The sequence below is a fragment of the Somniosus microcephalus genome, chromosome 5 (genome assembly GCF_052327205.1).
Source record: "Somniosus microcephalus isolate GS21.2 chromosome 5, FLI_Smic_1.0, whole genome shotgun sequence".
Classification (NCBI taxonomy): domain Eukaryota; kingdom Metazoa; phylum Chordata; class Chondrichthyes; order Squaliformes; family Somniosidae; genus Somniosus; species Somniosus microcephalus.
In genome coordinates, this window is record NC_140991.1 from 39096302 (window position 1) to 39119271 (window position 22970).

Below are 22970 nucleotides of genomic sequence, written 5' to 3' on the forward strand. Positions count from 1 at the left end.
ACTTTGGCAGAAAAAATCAAAGAGCAAGTTATTATCTAAATGGAGAGAAACTGCAAAGTGCTACAGTACAAAGGGATCTGGGGGTCCTGGTGCATGAAACACAAAAAGTTAGTATGCAGGTGATCAGGAAGGCCAATGGAATCTTGGCTTTTATTGCAAGGGGGATGGAGTATAAAAACAGGGAAGTCTTGCTGCAGTTATACAGGGTATTGGTGAGGCCACACCTGGAATACTGCGTGCAGTTTTGGTTTCCATATTTAAGAAAAGATATACTTGCTCTCAAGGCGGTTCACAGAAGGTTCACTCGGTTGATTCCGGAGATGAGGGGGTTGACGTATGAGGAAAGGTTGAGTAGGTTGGGACTCTACTCATTGGAGTTCAGAAGAATGAGCGACGATCTTATCGAAACATATAAGATTGTGAGGGGGCTTGATCGGGTGGATGCGGGGAGGATGTTTCCACTGATGGGTGAGACTAGAACTAGGGGGCATAATCTTAGAATAAGGGGCTGCCCTTTCAAAACTGAGATGAGGAGAAACTTCTTCACTCAGAGGGTAGTAAATCTATGGAATTTGCTACCCCAGAGAGCTGTGGAAGCTGCAACATTAAATAAATTTAAAATGGAGATAGACAGTTTCCTAGCAGATAAGGGAATTAGGGGTTACGGGGAGAGGGCAGGGAAGTGGACGTGAGTCTAGATTCAGATCAGCCATGATCCTATTGAATGGCGGAGCAGGCCCGGGGGGCCGTATGGCCTACTCCTGCTCCTACTTCTTATGTTCTCATGTTCTTATGTTGAACCCTCAACTTTCTGACTCAGAAACAAGAGTACTGAGTCACGCTGACACACCAGGCATAGCTATTTATTTGATAATACGCCGTGTAGATTTGAAACCAATTAAGGATTATAGTAAGAACGTGATGTGTAAAGATAACAACCTGAACTGTCCATTTAACTCACAATGTATGTCAAGGAGCTACATCAATTGTCCATTTAGAGTACAAGTTTAAATACCACAGCTTAAAATGTGTAAAGGAACACTTTTTGTTTACTAATAGCAGTTAATACAGTGTAGTTACATCTGATGCCTTCACCTTCCGGGAGTCTAAATCATCACTGCAAAAACATTTACAACTCAGGAGCGTTTCCTTTCATTTAGTGCTTCATGATTCACTTATTTGTTCAAGCTCACCATGTCCGGCTTTCCATAGCCAAAAGAAACAATATTTAATTCAGCTCAAATCATGGCGTTAGCCTCTACTTTCATGGTTTTAAAGTGGGTCAGACTACAGGTGCCTTGCTTCACCGTGAAAGGTCACCTGCAAAAGCAAATTCACAGTATAAAACTACAGTTCACTACAAGCAGTTTTCCCATCTTCAGCTGTATTTGGAAATGTAAATGGCTCAGCTTATCTTGTTCCAGCACTAGCAGAGACCCAAGTCTTTCCATGCATCTTGTAAACTGCTGCCAAATCCTATGGCTCCTCCCTCACCCAAATATGTAGCCATATATACATAGCACACCTCTCCTGAAACCAGGACAGCTGCATTTCAGGCTCACTTCTGAAATTGTAACAGTGCAAAGTTCACACCCACCTCATTTTTTAAAAAACCTACTCGTAAAAACACAGGATTGTCAATCCACATTATACTTCACCAGAAAATGCCGGTGTAGGCTAACAAAAAACAACTTTATTTTTTAGAAAAAGGGGACTCGAGAATAAACATTTTTAAATGCTCAGGTCTCCAAGTGATCAGAAAGTTTCTAAAAGAAAGAGAGAGCTTGCATTTGTGTAGCTTCTCATCACAGCTCAGAAAATTCCCCAAAGGTGTTTAAGATGTAACAAATTACTTTGAAGTACAGTCAATGCTGTTAGTTAAACATACCTGCCACTTTGCACACAGCAAATTCCTACAAACAATAAGGAGACTAAAAATTAATCTGTTTTGATTATGCTGGGCAAGGGAGGAAGGCTGGCCAGGATGCCAAGACATCTCTAAGTCATAGATGACCAAAATGACTATAGCCGCAAGTCAGGGAGCAAGGTGTATGAGGGAGTCTCGTTTTCCACTTCTTTCCATAAACTTTGCAATTGGACAATACTATTTTCTTTTGAATATATTTATTCACTTTACCCTTTTTTTAATGCAGAAAATTCCACATGACCTGTCACATTTAACTTTCAACAACTAATGTTTTATTTTTGGTAAAGGAAAAAGAAAGTGACATTTCTGCAAAATATAAAAGTGAAATAATTTGGTTACAGTTGTGCAGTTGCTGTTTGTCTACAGGCTTCACTCCAAGGCTTGCTCCTTGGGTATCATGAACTTCCCTTTAAAAGGAAAAACTACAAAATATTGGAAATCAAAATAAATAACAGTAAATGCTGCAACTACCCCACATCTATAGAAGAGAAAATGTAGATTAGCATTTTGGGTACAGACACAGACATTTCCAGTTCTTTCTAAACTGCTCCATAGGAGTTCTGCCCAACCACTAAATGCACTCCAGGGGTGGAGGATGTGGCTGCAGAGTCAAGTGATAACTAGTATCGATGATAAATGCTGATGAGGTGCATTCATGTCAAGGGTCTTCTTTTGATTCATTTCCTATGGGATCATTATTGCAGTCTCTCTTATGCAGGTATATATGAGACAGCACAGAACTGTTGATGACATAAATGTCAACTGGCTGTTCCAGTAATGCTCCATTCACAACACAAAATATTCCCCTCAATGCCTACTGACCCGAGTGAATATACAGCACTGGGCATTTATGAGGTTGCATTGCCCCCATACCATTAGCATGCAACCTTCTTCCATGACTGCATCTTCTTTGGAGCCCAAAGTCCCCACAGCAGCAGTGGAAAAATTCACAAGACATGCTCCTACTATAATAGTTGCCTCATCATTTACCGGTTATCCCTCAACATCATCCAGAACATGGGATCAGCTTTCACATGTACATAGACAAAACAGCTCTACTTCCCTGCCAACTACATTGACCCCAAGTTCTCCAACTGCCTAGCCAATTTTAAGACTTGGATCATTCCTCCTGCATAATGTCAGCAGAATCAAAGCTATCCAGTTCACACAAACCTCCAAGTGCCTCCAACCTTGAATCCCTCCAACTCGCCAGCTGCCATCTCAAGCTAATCCCAGAAGTACAGAACCTTAATACACTGCCCAACCCCGACGTCAACCTTCTCCCTACATCCGAATCATTCCAATGCTCTTCTGCTGCAGAAACCCCAAGATGCAACTATAATTGCCTCATAATTAGACTTTTCCAATGTTCTCAACAACAACAACAACAACAACTTCTATTTATATAGCACCTTTAACATAGTAAAACATCCCACGGCTCTTATAAGACAAAAAATTTGACTACGAGCCACATAAGGCAAAATTAGGGCAGGTGACCAAAAGCTTTGTCAAAGAGGTAGTTTTAAGGAGCGTCTTAAAGGAGGAGATATTGCGAGGCAGAGGTATAGGCAGGGAATTCCAGAGCTTAGTGCCTAGGCAACAGAAGGCACGACCACCAATGGTTGAACGATTATAATCATGGATGCTCAAGGCGGCAGAATTAGAGCGGCGCAGATATCTCGGGGGGGGTTGTGGGGCTGAGGGAGGTTACAGGGATAGGGAGGGGTGAGGCCATGGAGGGATTTGAAAACAAGGATGAGAATTTTGAAATCGAGGCGTTGCTTAACCGGCAGCCAATGTAGGTCAGCGAGCACAGGGGTGATGGGTGAACGGGACTTGGTGCGAGTTAGGGCACGGGCAGCCGAGTTTTGGATCACCTCAAGTTTACATAGAGTAGAATGTGGGAGGCCAGCCAGGAGTGCATTGGAATAGTCAAGTCTAGAGGTAAAAAAGGCATGGATGAGGGTTTCAGCAGATGAGCCGAGGTAAGGGCGGAGACATGTGAGGTTACGGAGGTGGAAAAAGGCAGTCTTAGTTATGCTGCAGATATGTGGTCGGAAGCTCATTTCAGGGTCAAGTATGACACCAAGGTTGCGAACAGTGTGGTTCAGCCTCAGACAGATGTTAGGGAGAGGGATGGAGTTTGTGGCGGGGACTGAAAACAATGGCTTCGGTCTTCCCAATATTTAATTGGAGAAAATTTCTGCTCATCCAGAACTGGATATCGGACAAGCAGTCTGACAACTTACGAGACCGTGGAGGGGGTCGAGAGAAGTGGTGGTGAGGTAGAGCTGGGTGTCGTCAGCGTACATGTGGAAACTGACTGTTTTCAGATGATGTTGCCAAGGGGCAACGTGTAGATGAGAAATAGGAGGGGACCAAGGGTAGATCCTTGGGGGACACCAGAGGTAACGATGCGGGAGCGGGAACACAAGAACACAAGAAATAGGAGAAGGAGTAGGCCATTTGGCCTTTCGAGCCTGCTCCGCCATTCTATAAGATCATGGGTGATTTTCTACCTCAAGTCCACTTTCCTGCACTATCCCCGTATCCCTCGATTCCGTTAATATTCAAAAATCTATCGATCGCTGTCTTGAATATACTCAACAACCAACCCTCCACAGCCCTCTGGGGCAGAGAATTCCAAAGAGTCAACACCCTCCGAGTGAAGAAATTTCTCCTCACCTCAGTCCTAAATTACCGACCCCTTATTCTGAGACTGTGACCCCTGGTTTTAGACTCCCCAGCCTGGGGAAACATCCTCCCTGCATCTACCCTGTCAAGCCCTGTAAGAATTTTGTATGTTTCAATGAGATCACCTCTCATTCTTCTAAACTCTAGAGAATATAGGCCTAGTCTACTCAATGTGTCCTCATAGGGCAATCCCCCCATCCCAGGGACCAGTCTGGTGAACCTTCATTGCACTCCCTCTATGGCAAGTACAGGAAACTTTGGTTTATCCGGAGGTTGTATGTCCGGAAACCTCGATCTAACGGCAGAAATCAGCAGCCGTTTTGTTAGGTTTTTTTCTTCCCTAGCATTTTTTTTAATTTTTATAAACAGTCAGGCTGTGGAAAGCGTCTCTGTAGCTTAGCAACAGCTTCAGAGATGCTTCCAAGGTACGGGCCGAGTGTTTACAAGCTGTTGCTAAGCAACAGTGTTTGTTGTCAGATACGGAGATGAAAACCTCCATATCCTTCAACATTAGCACTGGTCTATCCGGAAGTTTTGATCTAACGGCACCAGCTCGGTCCCGTCGGTGCCAGATATCGCGAAGTTTCCTGTACTGCATATCCTTCCTTAGGTAAGGAGACCAAAACTGTACACAATACTCCAGGTGTGGTCTCACCAGGGCCCTATATTATTGCAGTAAGACGTCTTTACTCTTATACTCAAATCCTCTTGTAATAAAGGCCAACAAACCATTTGCTTTCCTAATTACTTGCTGTACCTGCATGTTAACTTTCAGTGATTCGTGTACAAGGACACCCAGGTCCCTCTGAACAACAACATTTCCCAATCTCTCACCATTTAAAAAATACTCTGCTTTTCTATTTTTCTTAGAAAAGTGAATAACTTCACATTTCTCCACATTATATTCCATTTGCCATGTTCTTGCCCACTACTTAGCTTGTCTATATCCCCTGGAAGCCTCTTTGCATCCTTCTCAAAACTTACATCTTTGTATCATCAGCAAACTTGGACATATTACATTTAGTCCCCTCATCCAAACCACAGATATAGATTGTGAATAGCTGAGGCCCAGGCACTGATCCTTGCGGAAGAGAAGCCGTTGCAGGTGATTCTCTGGCTACGACTGGATAGATAAGAATGGAACCAGGCGAGTGCAGTCCCACCCAGCTGGACGACGGTGGAGGCGCATTGGAGAAGGATGGAGTGGTCAACCGTGTCCAAAGGCTGCAGATAAGTCAAGAAGGACGAAGAGGGATCGTTTACCTTTGTCACAGTCACAAAGGATGTCATTTGTGACTTTGATGAGAGCCGTTTCGGTACTGCGGCAGGGGCGGAAACCTGATTGGAGGGATTCAAACATGGAGTTGCGGGAAAGATGGACACGGATTTGTGAGGAGACAACACGTTCAAGGACTTTGAAGAAAGGCAGGTTGGAGATGGGGCAGTAGTTTGCAAGGACGGAGGGATCAAGGGTTGTTTTTTTTTTGTTTTGTTTTTTTTGAGGGGTGATGATGGCCAATTTGAAGGAGAGGGGAACAGTACTTGAGGAGAGCAAACCGTTAACAATGTCAGCTAACATGGGAGCCAGAAAAGGATGTTGGATGGTCAACAGTTTGGTGGGAATAGGGTCGAGGGAGCAGGAAGTGGGTCTCATGGACAAGATGAGCACAGAGAGGTCACGAGGGGGCATCAGAGAAAAACTGGAGAAAGATGTGAATTCAGGGCTAGGGCAGGGGGAACCTTAGAGGAAGTTTGGCCCGATGGGCATGGGGAAGGAAGGGAAGTGGCAGAGGCAGCTGAATGGATGGTCTCAAACTTAAAGACAAAGAAGTTCATGAGCTCCTCACACTTGCTGTCAGAGGTGAGGGTGGAGGAGACAAGGGAGGGGGTTTAAGAAGACGGGTACCAGTAGAGAATAGGAGCCAGGGTTTATCTTTGCATACCAGAATGATTCTGGAATAGTGAGCAATTTTGGCAGATGAGAACAGGATCCGATAATGCTTTATGTGGTCCAGCCAGATCTGGCGATGAATGGCTAAACCAGTTGTCCACCATATCCATTCAAGTTTGCGTCCCTTGGACTTAAGGGAGCGAAGATGAGGACTGTAACAGGGGGAACGGCCAGGGCAAGGGAGAGTAATTGTTTTAATAGGGACTAGGGCATCAAAGGTGGTGGTGAGGGTGTGGATGAGATCGGTAGCTGCAGAAATGTCATGGTGAATGGAGGACCAAATGAGTTGGGATTTCATAAGTGCAGTTGTGAGAGAGTGGTTTCCAGGGACGGACGCAGAAGGAAGTAGGGTTGTTGGGTGGGGGGGGAGGGGCGGGGGGGGATGGGATGTGGGTGGAGAGCGATACGAGGACGTGGTCAGAGATGGCCTTATCTGCGATTGACACAATGGGAGTAGCAAGGCCACGAGAGATGGCAAGGTCGAGGGGGTGGCAGTGAATATGGGTTGGGGAGATTACATGGAGGGAGAGATAAGGGAGGATAGGAGGCTAATGAACTCAGAGGAGAGAGAGCGCATGATGAATTGAGACTGCTTTGAGATAAATCAAAGGAACTGTACTTGGCTACTGCAGGAAAGTTACAGGTTTTCCAATAGCTTAATGCGTACGCCAGTAATCTTGGTTGAGGATTATCTTCACAAGACATACAAGGCACAGAGTTCCACAAATAGAAGCAGCTGTCGGCAAAGCTTTGGCAGCACCTGCTTTTTGGGTTGATACTGATGTTGAGGTGCAGTTATAGTTTTTTTTATGTTCCTGACACAAGCATAGAGGTTTGGCTTAATCAAGTAAAATTTTGGGATGCTGTTCCCTTTATATAAGCAAGACTGACAACCCAGCCATGTTTCCTGGATGTTGGAAAATGTCTATGCCGAGATAGAGTAGGATATCCTCATCCAGAACTTTGGTGTGGATGATTTTGGGCCTGCACTGAATACACAAGCAAGGATTAGGTTTTCTTTGCAGCTAACAAACAGGGTTAAACTAATTCTATCACTGGACAGATGAAGGTTCGTAGCTAAAACCACAAGAAGTAGAGCTGTTTTCAGAGTCAACTAATCTTTCCACCCACCTCTACCACTCACTCGGTTACCCCAGTCAGGATCCGACGTCGAAGAACTAAATGCATGCAATATTAGAGGCACGTGGGTAACCACCTACATATTTACAGAATTAATCAAAAAATCCATAAAAGTTAAAGTAGCAATTGCAAACTGTTTAGGCATGAAATAGTCTGAAACATGTAATTTACTTGCAAAGGAAAGATGCTATTGCCCTTGAAAGGGTACAGAACCATGCTACAAAGAATTCCAGATATCATAAATTGAAATTCCATGCATCTCAATCAAATAAAAACTCATGTTAAAGTCGCAATGACTTGAAATCATATGGACTTTAACAGCAATGTTTCTGTCCTTAAAAATGAAATCCGACCTTCTGACAACTTAATTTTTTAAATTACACTGTAAGACACCGCACCATAAAACTATTCAAAAAAATTTAATCAATTTGTACTTAAATTTAAACAGGATTTTCTTTTCCTTAAAATAGCTTTTTGGTTTTTTTCCATCAGTTTTTCAATGTGGTTAGTATCATCTCCTTCACTGGCCAAATGAACAGCAAAAATATGCACGTGCTATTAACACAAAGCAGTGCTTCCGTAATCAGTCTTTAACAACAATTTATGGATCATCAACGGGGAGAAGAAAACAAGTTTTTAAAAAAAAATGAAAGAATGCAATGAAACAAACTGACAAAGCAGACTTCTACTTCCTACTGATTTTGAAGTCTCTTTAATATGGGTCTGATACAAATTAACTTCAATGAGCACTACAAAAAAAGTCATCTGGTCGTAAAATACAGTACATGGTCAGTTTTATGTAAGTTTGCCAAAAGGGATGCAAACCAGGACAATCTCAAACTGCGACACAGGATTGAAGTGTATTAAAAATCTTTTTTTCTCATCCATTGTGCTGTCTTTTTGCTCAGGTTTATAGACATTTTGAGCACCAATATTGGCCTCTTCACTTCCATCTGGTGGATCTAATTAATTAGGCAAGGAAATCACTGCAATTTTCATACTGCTCTCTTTATTAATAGACTTTTTTTTTTTCAAAAAAGCGTTTTACTTAGACTCAAACTCACAGCTGCTACATTTGAGTTCAGTGTTTTGTAATGTCTGGATAATTGGGATAATGGGTTAGGATGCTGATGTCATCTGACTTGATAAACATGTGGATAATATCACCCCCAGATTACGTTCACAGATTTATGCGAGCAAAATGTCACAACACAGACACTTGTTTCTGTATATGGCTAGGCTTCATATTACTTGCTTCTAACTATGCAGCTATCTGCTGCTCTTTCTTAATGCTTTTAGAAACTGGAATTTTACTCAATTGTTCAACAGATAATCTACTGTACAGCTCAATTTAGCAGACAAAGCCAAGTACAACCATAAACATTTAGATTTTGCCGATCAGTTCAGCCATGGCTGACATTAAAAAGTTCCTCACTTTCATTTCATACCCAAGCTGTCACTTCAACTATTCAAAAGAAAAACATTATTTGAACTGTAACTATTTTTGAAATTTCCAGATGCATTCATGAATATGGAGAAGTGTTTTGTCTGTATACAGGACAGCTCAACACCTCAGTTCATTTTAAAAGCCGTCTGTTGAAATACAACCTGATGTCTGGTTTATACAACCATAACTTTTGCATGGTCACAGCCAAGACAGACAAGGAGAATCCAGGTCACACAAGTTCCAGATGACATTTTAAATTCTAAGCTCAAGTCGCGCTCAGCTTGTAGAACAGTAATTATGATCGCAATATAAGCTCCAACTGTGCAACTAGAGGAAGAAAATAGCAGATCTGAACCGGCCAGATCCACGTTATAAGGTTACACAAACCCTATAAGCACAGTTAAACATGTTTTTTCCTGTTTTGCAAGCAACAAATTCATAGCCCTTTTTCAACAAAAAGCACGCAAAGGCTTGACTGATAATGGAAGTCACAGAAGTTAGGTCCAGTTGAACAGTAAGCTCTCATTGCATTGAATAGTCCAAATTATAATCTTACACCTTTTGCTAGATTTTATTTTTAAATCTCATTTTTTTTCTAACAAAAGCAAGGAAGTTGTGATAAACCTTTATACGTCACTGGTTAGACCTCAACTGAAGTAGTGTGTTCAATTCTGGGCACTACACTTTAGGAAGGATGGTGAGGAGGGTGCAGAGCAGATTTACCACAATGATACCAGGGATGAGGGACTTCAGTCATGTGGAAAAACTAGAAAAGCTGGGATTGTTCTCCCTAAAGCAGAGAAGGTTAAGGGGAGATGTAATAGAAATGTTCAAAACTATGAGGGGTTTTGATGGAATAAATAAAGGTGAACTGTTTCCATTGGCAAGAGGGTCAGTAACCAGAGGACACAGATTTCAGATAATTGGGAAACAAGAACCAGAGGGGAAATTAGGAGATTTTTTTTTAAACAGCGAGTTATGATGATCTAGAGGTCATTGCTTTATCACTGACATCTTTCCCAGTGTACACTGGCAGATGAGATCTCTCTCGAAGGTACCAGGAGTCAGAGGCCATCAAGTGAAATTAGAGTAGACACCGTTGCAGCTGAACACTCACCAACTAGGCCACCATCAAACAGCGATAATGCTGAAGAGCTAGAAATTCCAATCGTCAAGAAAAAATAAGTTTATTTGTTGGCTTTTTGGGGCTGAAACACAAAGCTAGTTACCAACCTGCAAGCAACATATATATTTAACCCCGTATTTCCAGTAGTTTCTTACTTTTTGATTTTTGAAGTATGTATGACCTGTAACATCTCCAGCCTAGCCCAGACTCGGTCTCCAGTTGTACCAAAAAGGTGTTGCCTTTAGAAACAGTTTCTTGCGAGTCGCAGCTTTTGTTGAGTGAAAATGTAGGCAAGTTCAAAAGGAGTCCTCTTTAGTCAACAGTGAAAACAAAAGCCTTCTCAACAATGACTGGAACCCATATTTGAGCAACTCATGTCAAGGGGCTGGCTTTTTTTGAGGAGGGTCGAGACTTACTGTCTTACCACTAGTTTCAATTCATGTACATACAACGCAAGCGTTATGAGAGATTGGGCTTATACTCACTGGAGTTTAGAAGAATGAGAGGGGATCTCATTGAAACGTATAAAATTCTAACAGGACTAGACAGACTAGATGCAGGAAGGATGTTCCCGATGGTCGGGGATTCCAGAACCAGGGGTCACAGTCTAAGGATAAGGGGTAAGCCATTTAGGACTGAGATGAGGAGGAATTTCTTCACCCAGAGAGTGGTGAAGCTGTGGAATTCTCTACCACAGAAGGTAGTTGAGGCCAATTCATTAAATATATTCAAGAAGGAGTTAGATATATTTATTAAGGCTAAAGGGATCAAGGGATATGGAGAGAAGGCAGGGACAGGGTACTGAGTTTGGATGATCAGCCATGATCGCATTGAATGGCGGAGCAGGCTCAAGGGGCCGAATGGCCTACTCCTGCTCCTATCTTCTATGTTTCTATGTACCTTTATTCCATTAAGTTCTCTCACACAGCTACTGTAACAACTAAAAATAATTATTCAAAAACAAAGACGTACCTTCTTTGATCCAGCAAATCCTTCAGATTCCAGGAAAAAATAGGCAAAAGGCATCAGCACAAACAGGGAAAGGTTGGAGAACAGGGATACAAGATTCCACAGTCCTAGAGTAAACACAACCAAAATTATTTTGCATAATTAAGAGATCATGCAATAGCCCTAAAACAAAATAGTGATGTGCTTATACAGTGAAGTGTTATTAAACCAATTACATCTGTTACACTCTACACAATTAATTCACCACCTTCCTCTTCAGGATGAGAAGCACATAAAAACAAACACACACAGAACAATAAAAGTGGCAACGGAACTAGAATCAAATTTAGAAGTTATAATAGTGCACCAGTTCACAAGTTTACTTCTTCAATTCTCAAAGAATTAAATGCTTCGTTTTTGGCAAGGCTATTTTAATATGGTGCCAAAGATGGATATTTAAAATAAAAAATAAGAGTTTTGTTACATTATCAAGTGTTAAGACTGTACAGTGTGAGGAGAAGCCAGCAGATTAGATTTATACTTCTGGCAGTATATTATACTCTCCCCAGTGACAAAGATTCTACGCGCATGCTCCCCTACCAGCCAGCCGTGCATACATTGTTGAGAGTACAGATGGGAGCACCGACTCTCTCAAAAGAGCAAAAGTTAAATTTTAACAAAAATCCCAGACAGTCCCAGGAACAATCCTAGTCCAATGTTAAGCTTACATAGTATGTGATGATCTCTTGGAGGAGTCTCAAACTCTTTAGTGTGCTAGGAATAACTCATTGATGCTCCGGGGCAAGGGGCTAGTCACATGGAAGAAGCTTCCAATATTGCAGCATCATATCACATCACAAAACCCCCATACAGGAAGTTGCCTCTGTGAGTGTTCCCAGGTCATTTCTGCCTAGACTAGAATAAGCCTAAACTTCCCTTTTCCAAACATCCCATTACATTAGGCAACATTTTAAAGAACCAAGACCCTGAAATTCTAGGACTCGAGGGCTATTTGGGCAGGCAGGCTGTAATTTGGGGTGGGACACATTTCTGCCAGGTCTCTGTCCTTTTTCCTATATATGGAAATTCCACCAGAAGTGGCGGTGGGCACTCCTCGGGCCCACAGCCCCCCTGTCCAATAAGAAATCCCACTAGTTTTGCCTCCAGTACCCCCAACGCAAAGTGCGCCTGCATGCAAGGATCAGATCCTGATAATAGTGGGGCCCAAAAAGCTGAAATTGCCAGGTTCCCAAGAATAAGCAATCACTTTTGGGAAGAAGCAACTTTGAACTTTTTCATGATTTCAAATGATCCTCGGCTGGAACAGATGCTTCTTTAAGCTAACAGCAATGAGCAGTTTAGACATTCCTGGCCCTCCACAGTGAAGATGGCCCAGTAACACCAGAAATGGCACTGATGCCTATCCCCATATTTCAATGATGACCCTGATCCCAATTTGGGACGGAGTCACACAGCAGACGAGGAGCCAATGTCCCAGTCCACTACACTGACACAAGCAGAGCAGAGCCCAAGAAATGTCAGACCCCATGTATTTAGAAAGATTCTTAACTTCACATTCTTATCTCAAACATTGGGGATTACTGTCGAATCAAAACTTAGAAAGTTGTGGCAGACGACAACAAAAGACACTGAATTTTAGTGCTGCTGTGCACTACCGCCACCTGCTGGTTTTTTGCTGCAAAGCAGGATATTCAATAAAATCCAGAGTATATACAGAATTCCACCATTCACATTATTTCTCCAAATATTGCACTTGAATATTCAAGCTAAATCAGGTTCTAGCTCTCATCTCAAGTATTACTTTACATCTAATGATATTTATTAATAGTTTGCAGCAAAGTAGAAGCTATAAATTTAAGAAATATTTTATCACAGAGAGCCAGAAAGAAACGAACAATTCAAGCGGATCTCTCTTCAAATGGAGTATTTGTTTATTTTGAATATGTAAAACGGACCTAATTTCAGGTCCAGACCAGTGAAATGAAAATCTCATCTGTCTGAGGCCTGCAAGGGTCCTACATGAATGGGTATGAGCAGTTTAAATACGAGTGGCCATTAACCCACAGCGATAAATTGCTCCTAATTCAGCACTGCACTAGGAAGATCAGACAAAAAGGTTACAGAACAGTTGATGTAGAAACCAAAGAATGCGACACTGGTGCAAAATGTGATGCTGTTGAGAGGTTAGGTTAGAGGCATATTGTCAGAGTCAGAGAGAGATTTATACAGCACAGAAAGAGGCCCTTCGGCCCATTGTGTCCACGCCGGCCATCAAGCCCTGTCTATTCTAATCCCAGCACTTGGTCCGTAGCCTTGTATGCTATGGTGGTTCAAGTGCTCATCTAAAAGCTTCTTGAATGTTGTGAAGGTTCCTGCCTCTCCCACCCTTTCAGGCAGTGAGTTCCAGATTCCAACCACCCTCTGGGTGAAAAAGTCTTTCTTCAAATCCCCTCTAAACCTCCTGCCCCTTACCTTGAAACTATGCCCCCTGGTTATTGACCCCTCTACTAAAAAGGGGGAAAAGTTCCTTTCTATCTACCCCATCTATGCTCCTCATAATTTTGTACACCTCAATCAGGTCCCCCCTCAGCCTTCTCTGCTCTGAGGAAAACGACCCCAGCCTGTCCAGTCTCTCTCCACAGCTGAAGTGCTCCAGCCCAGGTAACATCCTGGTGAATCTCCTCTGCACCCTCTCCAATGCAATCATATCCTTCCTATAGTGTGGCGACCAGAACTGCACACAGTATTCCAGCTGTGGCCTAACTAGTGCTTTGTACAGTTCCATCATAACACAATTGTAAAGAAAGATATTGGCTCTGATGATGTGGAATCTGTATGGGTAGAACTGAGAAATACCAAAAGGCAGAAAACGTTAGTGGGAGTGGTGTATAGACCCCCAAACAGTAATGCAGAGGTTGGGGATGGCATTAAAAGGGAAATTAGAGAAGCGTGCAATAATGGCACAGCAGTCATCATGGGTGACTTTAATCTACAAATAGATTGGGCTAACCAAATTATTAACAATACTGTGGAGGAGGAATTCCTCGAGTGCATACGGGATGGTTTCCTGGACCAATATGTCGAGGAACCAACTAGAGATCAGGCCATCTTAGACTGGGTATTATGCAATGAGAAAGGATTAATTAGCAATCTTGTTGTGCGAGGCCCCTTGGGTCAGAGCGATCAAAATATGATAGAATTCTTTATTAAGATGGAGAGTGAAGTAGTTGACTCAGAGACTAAGGTCCTGAATTTAAATAAAGGGAACTATCATGGTATGAGACGAGAGTTGGGTAGGATTGATTGGGTAATGTCACTCAAAGGGTTAACGGTGGATAGGCAATGGCAAACATTCAAAGATCGCATGGATGAACGACAGAATTTGTTTATCCCAGTTTGGCATAAAAATAAATCAAAAAAAGGTGACTCAACCGTGGCTAACAAGGGAAATTAGGGATTTTTTTTTATTCATTGATGGGATGTGGGCGTCGCTGGCTAGGCCTGCATTTGGTGCCCGTCCCTAATTGCCCTTGAGAAGATAGTGGTGAGCCGCCTTCTTGAACCGCTACAGTCCATATGGTGTAGGTACACACACAATGCTGTTAGGAAGGGAGTTCCAGGATTTTGGCCCAGCGACAGTGAAGGAACGGCGATACAGGTCCAAGTCAGGATGGTGTGTGGCTTGGAGGGGAACTTGTAGGTGGTGATGTTCCCATGCGTCTGCTGCCCTTGTCCTTCTAAGTGGTAGAGGTCGCGGGTTTGGAAGGTGCTGTTGAAGGAGCTTTGGCGAGTTGCTGCAGTGCATCTTGTAGATGGTACACACTGCAGCCACAGTGCGCCGGTGGTGGAGGGAGGGAATGTTGAAGGTGGTGGATGGAGTGCCAATCAAGCGGGCTGCTTTATCCTGAATGGTGTCGAGCTTCTTGAGTGTTGTTGGAGCTGCACTCATCCAGGCAAGTGGAGAGTATTCCATCACACTCCTGACTTGTGCCTTGTAGATGGTGGAAAGGCTTTGGGGAGTCAGGAGGTGAGACACTCGCCGCAGAATTCCCAGCCTCTGGCCTGCATAACATAAGATCAAAAGATAGGACATATAAATTGGCCAAAAAATGCAGCAAACCTGAGGATTGGGAGCAGTTTAGAATTCAGCAAAGGAGGAGAAAGGGATTAATTAAGAGGGGGAAAATAGATTATGAAAGTAAGCTTGCAGGGAACATAAAAACTGACTGTAAAAGCTTTTATAGATATGTGAAGAGAAAAAGATTGGTGAAGTCAAGCGTAGGTCCCTTACAGTCAGAATCAGGGGAATTTATAATGGGGAACAAAGAAATGGCAGACCAATTAAATACATATTTTGGTTCTGGCTTCACGAAGGAGGACACAAATAACCTCCCAGAGATGTCGGGGAATATAGGGACTAATGAGAGGGAGGAACTGAAAGAAATTAGTATTTGTAGGGAAATGGTGTTGGAGAAGTTGACGGGACTGAAAGCCGCTAAATCCCCAGGGCCTGATAATCTACATCCTACGGTACTTAAGGAAGTGGCCCTGGAGATAGTAGATGCATTGCTGGTCATCTTCCAAAACTCGATAGACTCTGGAACAGTACCCATGGATTGGAGGGTAGCTAATGTTACCACACTATTCAAAAAAGGTGGTAGAGAAAAAGCGGGGAATTATAGACCGGTAAGCCTGACATCGGTAGTGGGGAAAATGCTAGAGTCCATTATAAAAGATGTAATAGCAGAGCACTTGGAGAGCAGCGACAGGATCGGACAAATTCAACATGGATTTACAAAGGGTAAATCGTGCTTGACTAATCTACTGGAATTTTTTTGAGGATGTAACTGGCAAAATAGATAAGGGAGAACCAGTGGATGTGGTGTATTTGGACTTTCAAAAGGCTTTCGATAAGGTCCCGCATAAGAGATTAGCATGTAAAGTTAAGGCACATGGGATTGGGGGCAAGGTATTGACTTGGATAGAGAACTGGTTGGCAGATAGAAAGCAAAGAGTTGGAATAAACGGGTCATTTTCCGAGTGGCAGGCAGTGACTGGTGGGGTACCGCAAGGATCGGTCCTAGGACCCCAGCTGTTCACAATATATATTAATGATCTAGACGGGGGAATTGGATGTAATATCTCCAAATTTGCAGATGACACAAAGCTGGGTGGGAGGGTATGCTGTGAGGAGGATGTCATGAAACTCCAGTGCGATTTGGACAGGTTGGGTGATTGGGCAGAAACATGGCAAATGCACTATAATGTGGATAAATGTGAGGTTATCCACTTTGGTGGCAAAAACAGGAAGGCAGATTATTATTTGAATGGCAATAGATTGGGAGAAGGGGAAGTGCAGAGAGACCTGGGTGTTCTTGTGCACCAGTCGCTGAAGGTAAGCATGCAGGTGCAGCAGGCGGTTAAGGCGGCAAATAGTATGTTGGCCTTCGTAGCAAGAGGGTTCGAGTACAGGAACAAGGATGTCTTGCTGCAGTTGTACAGGGCCTTGGTGAGACCACATCTTGAGTATTGTGTGCAGTTTTGGTCACTTTATCTGAGGAAGGATGTTCTTGCCACGGAAGGAGTGCAGCGAAGATTCACCAGGCTGATACCTGGGATGGCAGGAATGATGTATGAGGAGAGATTGGGTCGATTGGGCTTGTACTCACTGGAGTTTAGAAGATTGAGGGGATCTCATCGAAACCTGTAAAATTCTGTCAGGCCTGGACAGACTAGATGCAGGAAGGATGTTCCCGATGGCCGGGGAGTCCAGAACCAGGGGTCACAGTCTAAAGGGGTAAGCCATTTAGGACAGAGATGAGGAGGAATTTCTTCACCCAGAGAGTGGTGAACCTGTGGAATTCTCTGCCAGAGGGCGGTGGAGGCCAGTTCATTAAATACAGGGAACTTTCTGGTATCCGGCACCGACTGGACCGAGCTGGTGCCGTTAGATCAAAACTGCCGTAGAAACCAGCGCTAATGTTAAAACATACGGAGCTCAGAGCTCCGTGTGAAGCAACAAACCCTGTTGCTTAGCAACAGCTTCAAAACAGTCGGCGCAGCTTGCAAGCGTCTAGCTGAAGCTGTTGCTTAGCTACAGAGACGCTTGCAGAGCCAGGACTGGAGAAAAGAAGCAACGAAAAGAAAAAAAATTATCTGAACCGACTCCTGAATTTTGCCGGTAGATAGAGCTTTCCGGACATTTAACCTCCGGATAAACGAAAGTTTCCTGTATATTCAAGGAGGAGTTGGATATATTTCTTAAGGCTAAAGGGATCAAGGGATATGGTGAGAAGGCAGGAACAGGGTACTGAATTTGGATGATCAGCCATGATCTCATTGAATGGCGGAGCAGGCTCGAGGGGCCGAATGGTCTACTCCTGCTCCTATCTTCTATGTTTCTATAACCTCCCTGCTCTTATATTCAATGCCATATTCAATGCCTCCTCTAATGAAGGCAAGTATCCCATATGCCTTTTTAACCACCTTATCTCCCTGTCCCGCTGCCTTGTAGACATGGACTAGATGGAGTTTAACTTTGCATCCAACTGTGCTGTACCTAACCTAGCATGCTGACCCTGGTATTTCAAATAGCAAGTTCCATTCCTCAGCAGCATCATCTTCGGCCTTAAATACAAAACTCATGAAACAAAAAGTCTTGAACTAAAAACAGAAAATGCTGGAAATACTCAGCAGGTCAGGCAGCATCTGTGGACAGAGAAAGAGAGTTAACATTGCAGGTCAAGCGTTGGCCCGGATTTTGCAGTGCCGATGACGGCGTACGCTAATTTCCGGGTTTCCACATGCTCGAAAACCTGGAACTTGATCTGTCAAAGTTGACCTTGACAGATCAACCGCACCAACTCAAAAATCACTTTCGCTGGTGTAAAGCTGGGCTATTTGCCCAACGACTGCCCACAAAATCCTTACGCCTGGTAAAAGCAGGTGTAGGGCCTGCTTTCACCAGCCTAAGGGTCAATATAAATCATAAATTACAAATAAAAAATCATGCACAAACATTAAAATTAGTTTATGGAAATTTTGGCCCGGATTAAAATGTTTAAAATTATTTTTCAAAGTTTTTTATTTTTATTGTATATGCTTTATTGAAGGGACTTTAAATTTGAAAATGGGAACATTTATTTTTAGTCTAGTTGTATAAATTATTTAATTATTTGGGGATTCCTAATATGCATATGGCGATTCCATAAGCATATTAGGAATACTCCTGTCTGATTGTAGGATCTGGCCTACACGATCCCAGGGAAGTTTCCAAGCCGCCTGCGTCCTTGGGATCCCTGGGCCTTTACGCAGGCGTACGCCTGGAGGCCCAGGACCCGAAGTCTCTAAAGCCCGCGAGCCTGAAGGTAAGTGCGGATATTTTTAGTGGGTCTGAGGCGTACTCCGTTAGCTCGGTTTCTCTCTCCACAAATGCTGCCTGACCTGCTGAGTATTTCCAATAGTTTCGGTTTTTATTTCAGATTGCCAGTATCCGCAGTATTATGCTTTTGTAAAAGTCTTGAACCGTTATGATACTGGGTGTAATAATGCCCGAGGACCTAGGTTCACGCTCATCCAATACATAGGGAGGGAGTTGGGTATATCAGGCAAAGCACGGAAGGCAGGTAGCTTGAGAGAGGTGGGGCTGGATGAGGAGGAGAAGGAAGAATGGGGGTCGAGAGAGCGAGAGAAAGTACGTAAGTGCTGGCTTGTACCATTGTTACGGATTATTAAATAAAGCCTGTTCTCAGAGTTTCCAAGATAGAAGGCTGTAGTGGCGCTTCGTAATTTCCAAACATGCAGCCACTGAGCTTTGAGGCTTTAGCAACGAGTAGACGCGTGTCGAAATAAAACGTTCCAAACCATAACTTTATCTTTAAACTGTTTACTGTAACACCTTACAAACAGAATTACAAAGCAAAACATGTTTAAACGCACACGGTCAAAAACTGTATTGCTCCAGCCCTCGAAGCTTCTGCCTTCTCCAGCCTTGTGGTGCTTGAGCTATAAAATGGCTGGATACCATGTGACAAGTTTAAGGACTGTACCATTGTAGCAAGAATAAAAGGGGGTCACTCAGCCTATACTATTGTAACAAGAAAAAAGAGGGGGTTTCTCAATACAATAAGTCAGTCAGGTAAATTAACTATTATACTATTTAACCAATATTTTAAAGTATTTTCTTTCTTAAACTTTCATGACTCTTACAAAGGCCCTTTTATCAAATGGTTACATGGGCCTTCACACACGGTACCACAATGCGCTCAATGAATCGAATTCAACCTAAACAGTCTAAATAGAAATATTTTCCCTCTGGATAGAAAAAATATCTATAAGAGATGTATAGCATTTTTATCACAATTGGTGCCACTACAAGTAACATGAATTTAAGCACAGTTGCTGCCGTGAACAATGCAAGTTCACCAATCACATTTGTACTCTAGACAGATGCCTTTAAATATACGGATACTCAGCAGCACCTTAATGTGTTAGAAATCAGGGGTGTCCAAAATGTATATGGTTATGCGAATAAAATTAGGACACGAGTAATGCTGTATTTACATGACTGTATTAGAGCTGGAGACAAAAGGTCTCTTCAGACTAATATTAGAATAATTAGATAGATACTTAGAATCTGCTTGTGATTTGGTTCCCTGCAGTGTGACGGTCACATATATAATCTTGTTTCCAAGCTAACTATCTGCTGCTCTCAAATTAGGATTTCAACTTGTTTATGTATCTCTACTTGGACCAACTAAGGCTCAATGCCTACGTTTCTTCTATTATTACTAATAACCATGATATAATACTAAGGTAGGAATTGGAGTTCGCTTAACAAAACTGCTTGTGAAGATAATTAGAAGTTAATTAGCATAGAAAGATATAGAATAAAAAGAATTTAGGGGAGTTAAGGTATTCGTCTCAGGATGGGGGTCAGTTTGCTAGATGAAAGTGAGATAATGACCGGCTGAAGTGGGATAGCTCTGGATTGGGCCTTATGACTGAAAGGGGACAAGGCCAGGCCTAGTACCAATTGTACCAGGAAGGATAGGGACCAGGGAGATAAGACACAAATTCCAAAGGAAGAATCTTCAGAAAGATTAAACAATAAGACAAACTGGCTGAGATCATGAGACCCCTGTAGGGGAGGGCTTTCATCCAAAAATCAAGACAAAGAACTCAATGCCCCATTGGGTACTGAGTTTTATGGGGATCCTCTGTAGGTTAAATGGTCTTGTCAATAATTTGGCCTCAGGCCCACCCCTAAAAAGAGAATAAAACACCCAGAATGCTTGCCCACACAGACGGTGGAGGGAAGAGCCAAGCAGACGTTGGGCTGGTCGAACGCTCTTTCGAGAGTGATCCCATGCTCACCAACTCAGGAGGTTCTAGTTGAGAGAGGCCAGAAGCCAGAGAACTGTTCACGCACACCAGCCATCTGTCCGATCGGGACTGCTAACAATACCAACTGCTTGTCACGGTCGTATGTTTTTGCTGTATAACTAGCATGTTATATTCAGTCTTAAACTCTGACTAAACACAATATACCCACCATATTGGTTTGCAGTCGATCCTGATTGTTTGGAAGATGAGAGATAAGCTACTAATTGGCCTAATCTCGACACATGGGATGAATAAAGTATGCAACACTGTCTGCTTTATAAGACAAATACTTGAGACTAAATAAGTTAAACAGGTATGTAATTTTTTGGATTTTTCATATTCCATCTATGGTTTGCAGTTTTACAACTAAAGAAAATTCATAATAAAAAAAGTGCCTGGATTGCAATGAAAGAAAAAAAAACACCAATAGTTGCATTTATATTGTGCTTTTAAAATAGATTACCAGCCGGATTCACTTTACAAACAGACACCAAAATAAAAGTAGGAGAGATTAGATGGGGTGTCCAAAGGCTTAAAGAATAGATTGAAGGAGGGTCTTAAAAAAGAGATGGAGAGACAGAGAGGTTTAGGGAATGAAATTAGAAAGTGGGACCCAGGTGGCTAAAGAAAAGTAATCAACGGGAGGGTGGAGGAGGGGACAAAAGGAAGGAATGCACAGGAGACCTGAGTCAGAGGTTCAAAAGGGGCTGCTGCAGGTTATGAAGAGGGAGAGACGAGGGCAGAGGGAGATTTACAGACGAGGACTAGAATTTAAAATTTGAGGCAATGGGCGACAGGGAACATCTGTAGGTTAGCGATGAAGGGGTTATAGGCAAGCTCGACTTGGTGCAGAATAGGATACGGGCAGCAGCAGCAGCGTTTTGGATGAGCTGGAGTTTGTAGGACGAGAAGCCTGCAAGAACAGCATTGGTGTAAATCAAGTCTGGAAGTGACAAACCACAACAACTTTACATCTTCAATGTAGTAAAACATCTCGAGGCACTTCACAGGAGCATTGTCAAACAAAACTTGACACCAAGCCACATAAGGAGATATGGGCAGGTGACCAAATCTTGGTCAGAGGTAGATTTTAAGGAGCGTCTTAAAGGGGGAAAGAGAGGTGGAGACGTGGAGAGGTTCAGGGAGGGAATTTCAGAGCTTCGGGCCTGGGCAGCTGAAGGCACGGCCGCCAATGGTGGAGCGATTAAGATCAGGGAGGCTCGTGAGGCCAGAATTGGAGGAGCAGATATCTCGGAGGGTTGTAGGCCTAGAGGAGATTACAGAGATAGGGAGGGGCAAGGCAACGGAGGGATTTAAGAACAAGGATGAGATTTTTAAAATCAAGGTGTTGCTTAACCAGGAGCCAATGGAGGTCAACGACCACAGAGGTGATGGGTGAACAGGACTTAGTGAGAGTTAAGACACGGGCAGCAGAGTTTTGGATGACCTCCAGTTTACGGAAGTTAGAACGTGGGAAGCCAGCCAGGAGTGCGTTGGAATAGTCAAAACTAAAGGTAACAAATGCATGGATGAGGGTTTCAGCAGCAGATAAGCAGAGGCAGGGGCAGAGTCGAGCGATGTTATGGAGGTGGAAATGGGCGGTCTTAGTGATGGCGCGGCTATGTGGTTGGAAGCTCATCTCAGGGTTAAATTTGACATCAAGGTTGCGAACAGACTGTTTCAGACTCAGACAGTTGCCAGGGAGAGGGACGGAGTCAGTGGCCAGGGAATGGAGTTTGTGGGGGGGACCGAAGACAATGGCTTCGGTCTTCCCAATATTTAGTTGGAGGAAATTTCTGCTCATCCAGTACTACAAGAGTTGTTTGTGGCAGATGGGCTGAAGTAGAGGCAGTGGCAGGAAACTTCAGAGATGGAAATAGGTGGTCTTGCTGACAGAGGGGAGATCATCAACTCATCCCAACTTCAAGTAAGGAGGGGAGGTTGACAGCAGGCTGGATCAGCCCGAGAAAGTGACCAGGGAGGGGGATGGAATCAGTGGCCAGAGCGCAGAGTTTGTGGTAGGATCGGAGGATGATTGCTTCAGTTGTCACGATACTTAGCTGGAGGAAGCTGAGATTAATCAAAGACTGAATGTCAGACAAGCAGTCTGACAACAAAGAGGGAGTAGACGGGTCAAGAGAGGTGATGAAGATAATGCACTTTTTATACATGTTTCGTAAAAAGTGGCCCGGTGGCTCAATCACCAGAGGAACAAACCACCAGAGGTCAGGATTTCAAGACTTTTTAAAAAGCTTCATGAATTCTTGGTTACACCACAAGATGGAGTTCTACACAGATCGTTGTATCCTCCAGCAATCGATACTGTCTAATA

The 22970-nt window shown here is 43.2% G+C and overlaps 1 protein-coding gene across 4 annotated transcripts in view; it reads right to left on the minus strand.

Annotated features, from left to right (window-relative positions):
- The window catches only part of lmbr1 (limb development membrane protein 1), a 261948-nt gene that overhangs the window by 170870 nt on the left and 68108 nt on the right, over positions 1 to 22970 (minus strand). For 3 of the 4 annotated variants that reach the window (XM_085987540.1, XM_085987538.1, XM_085987539.1), the window contains one exon: positions 11258 to 11361. The exons of the other annotated variant lie outside the window; for it this stretch is intronic. In XM_085987540.1, the coding sequence (XP_085843666.1) occupies positions 11258 to 11361 (104 nt within the window). The remainder of the gene's footprint in view (positions 1 to 11257; positions 11362 to 22970) is intronic. 4 annotated transcript variants of the gene reach the window in all.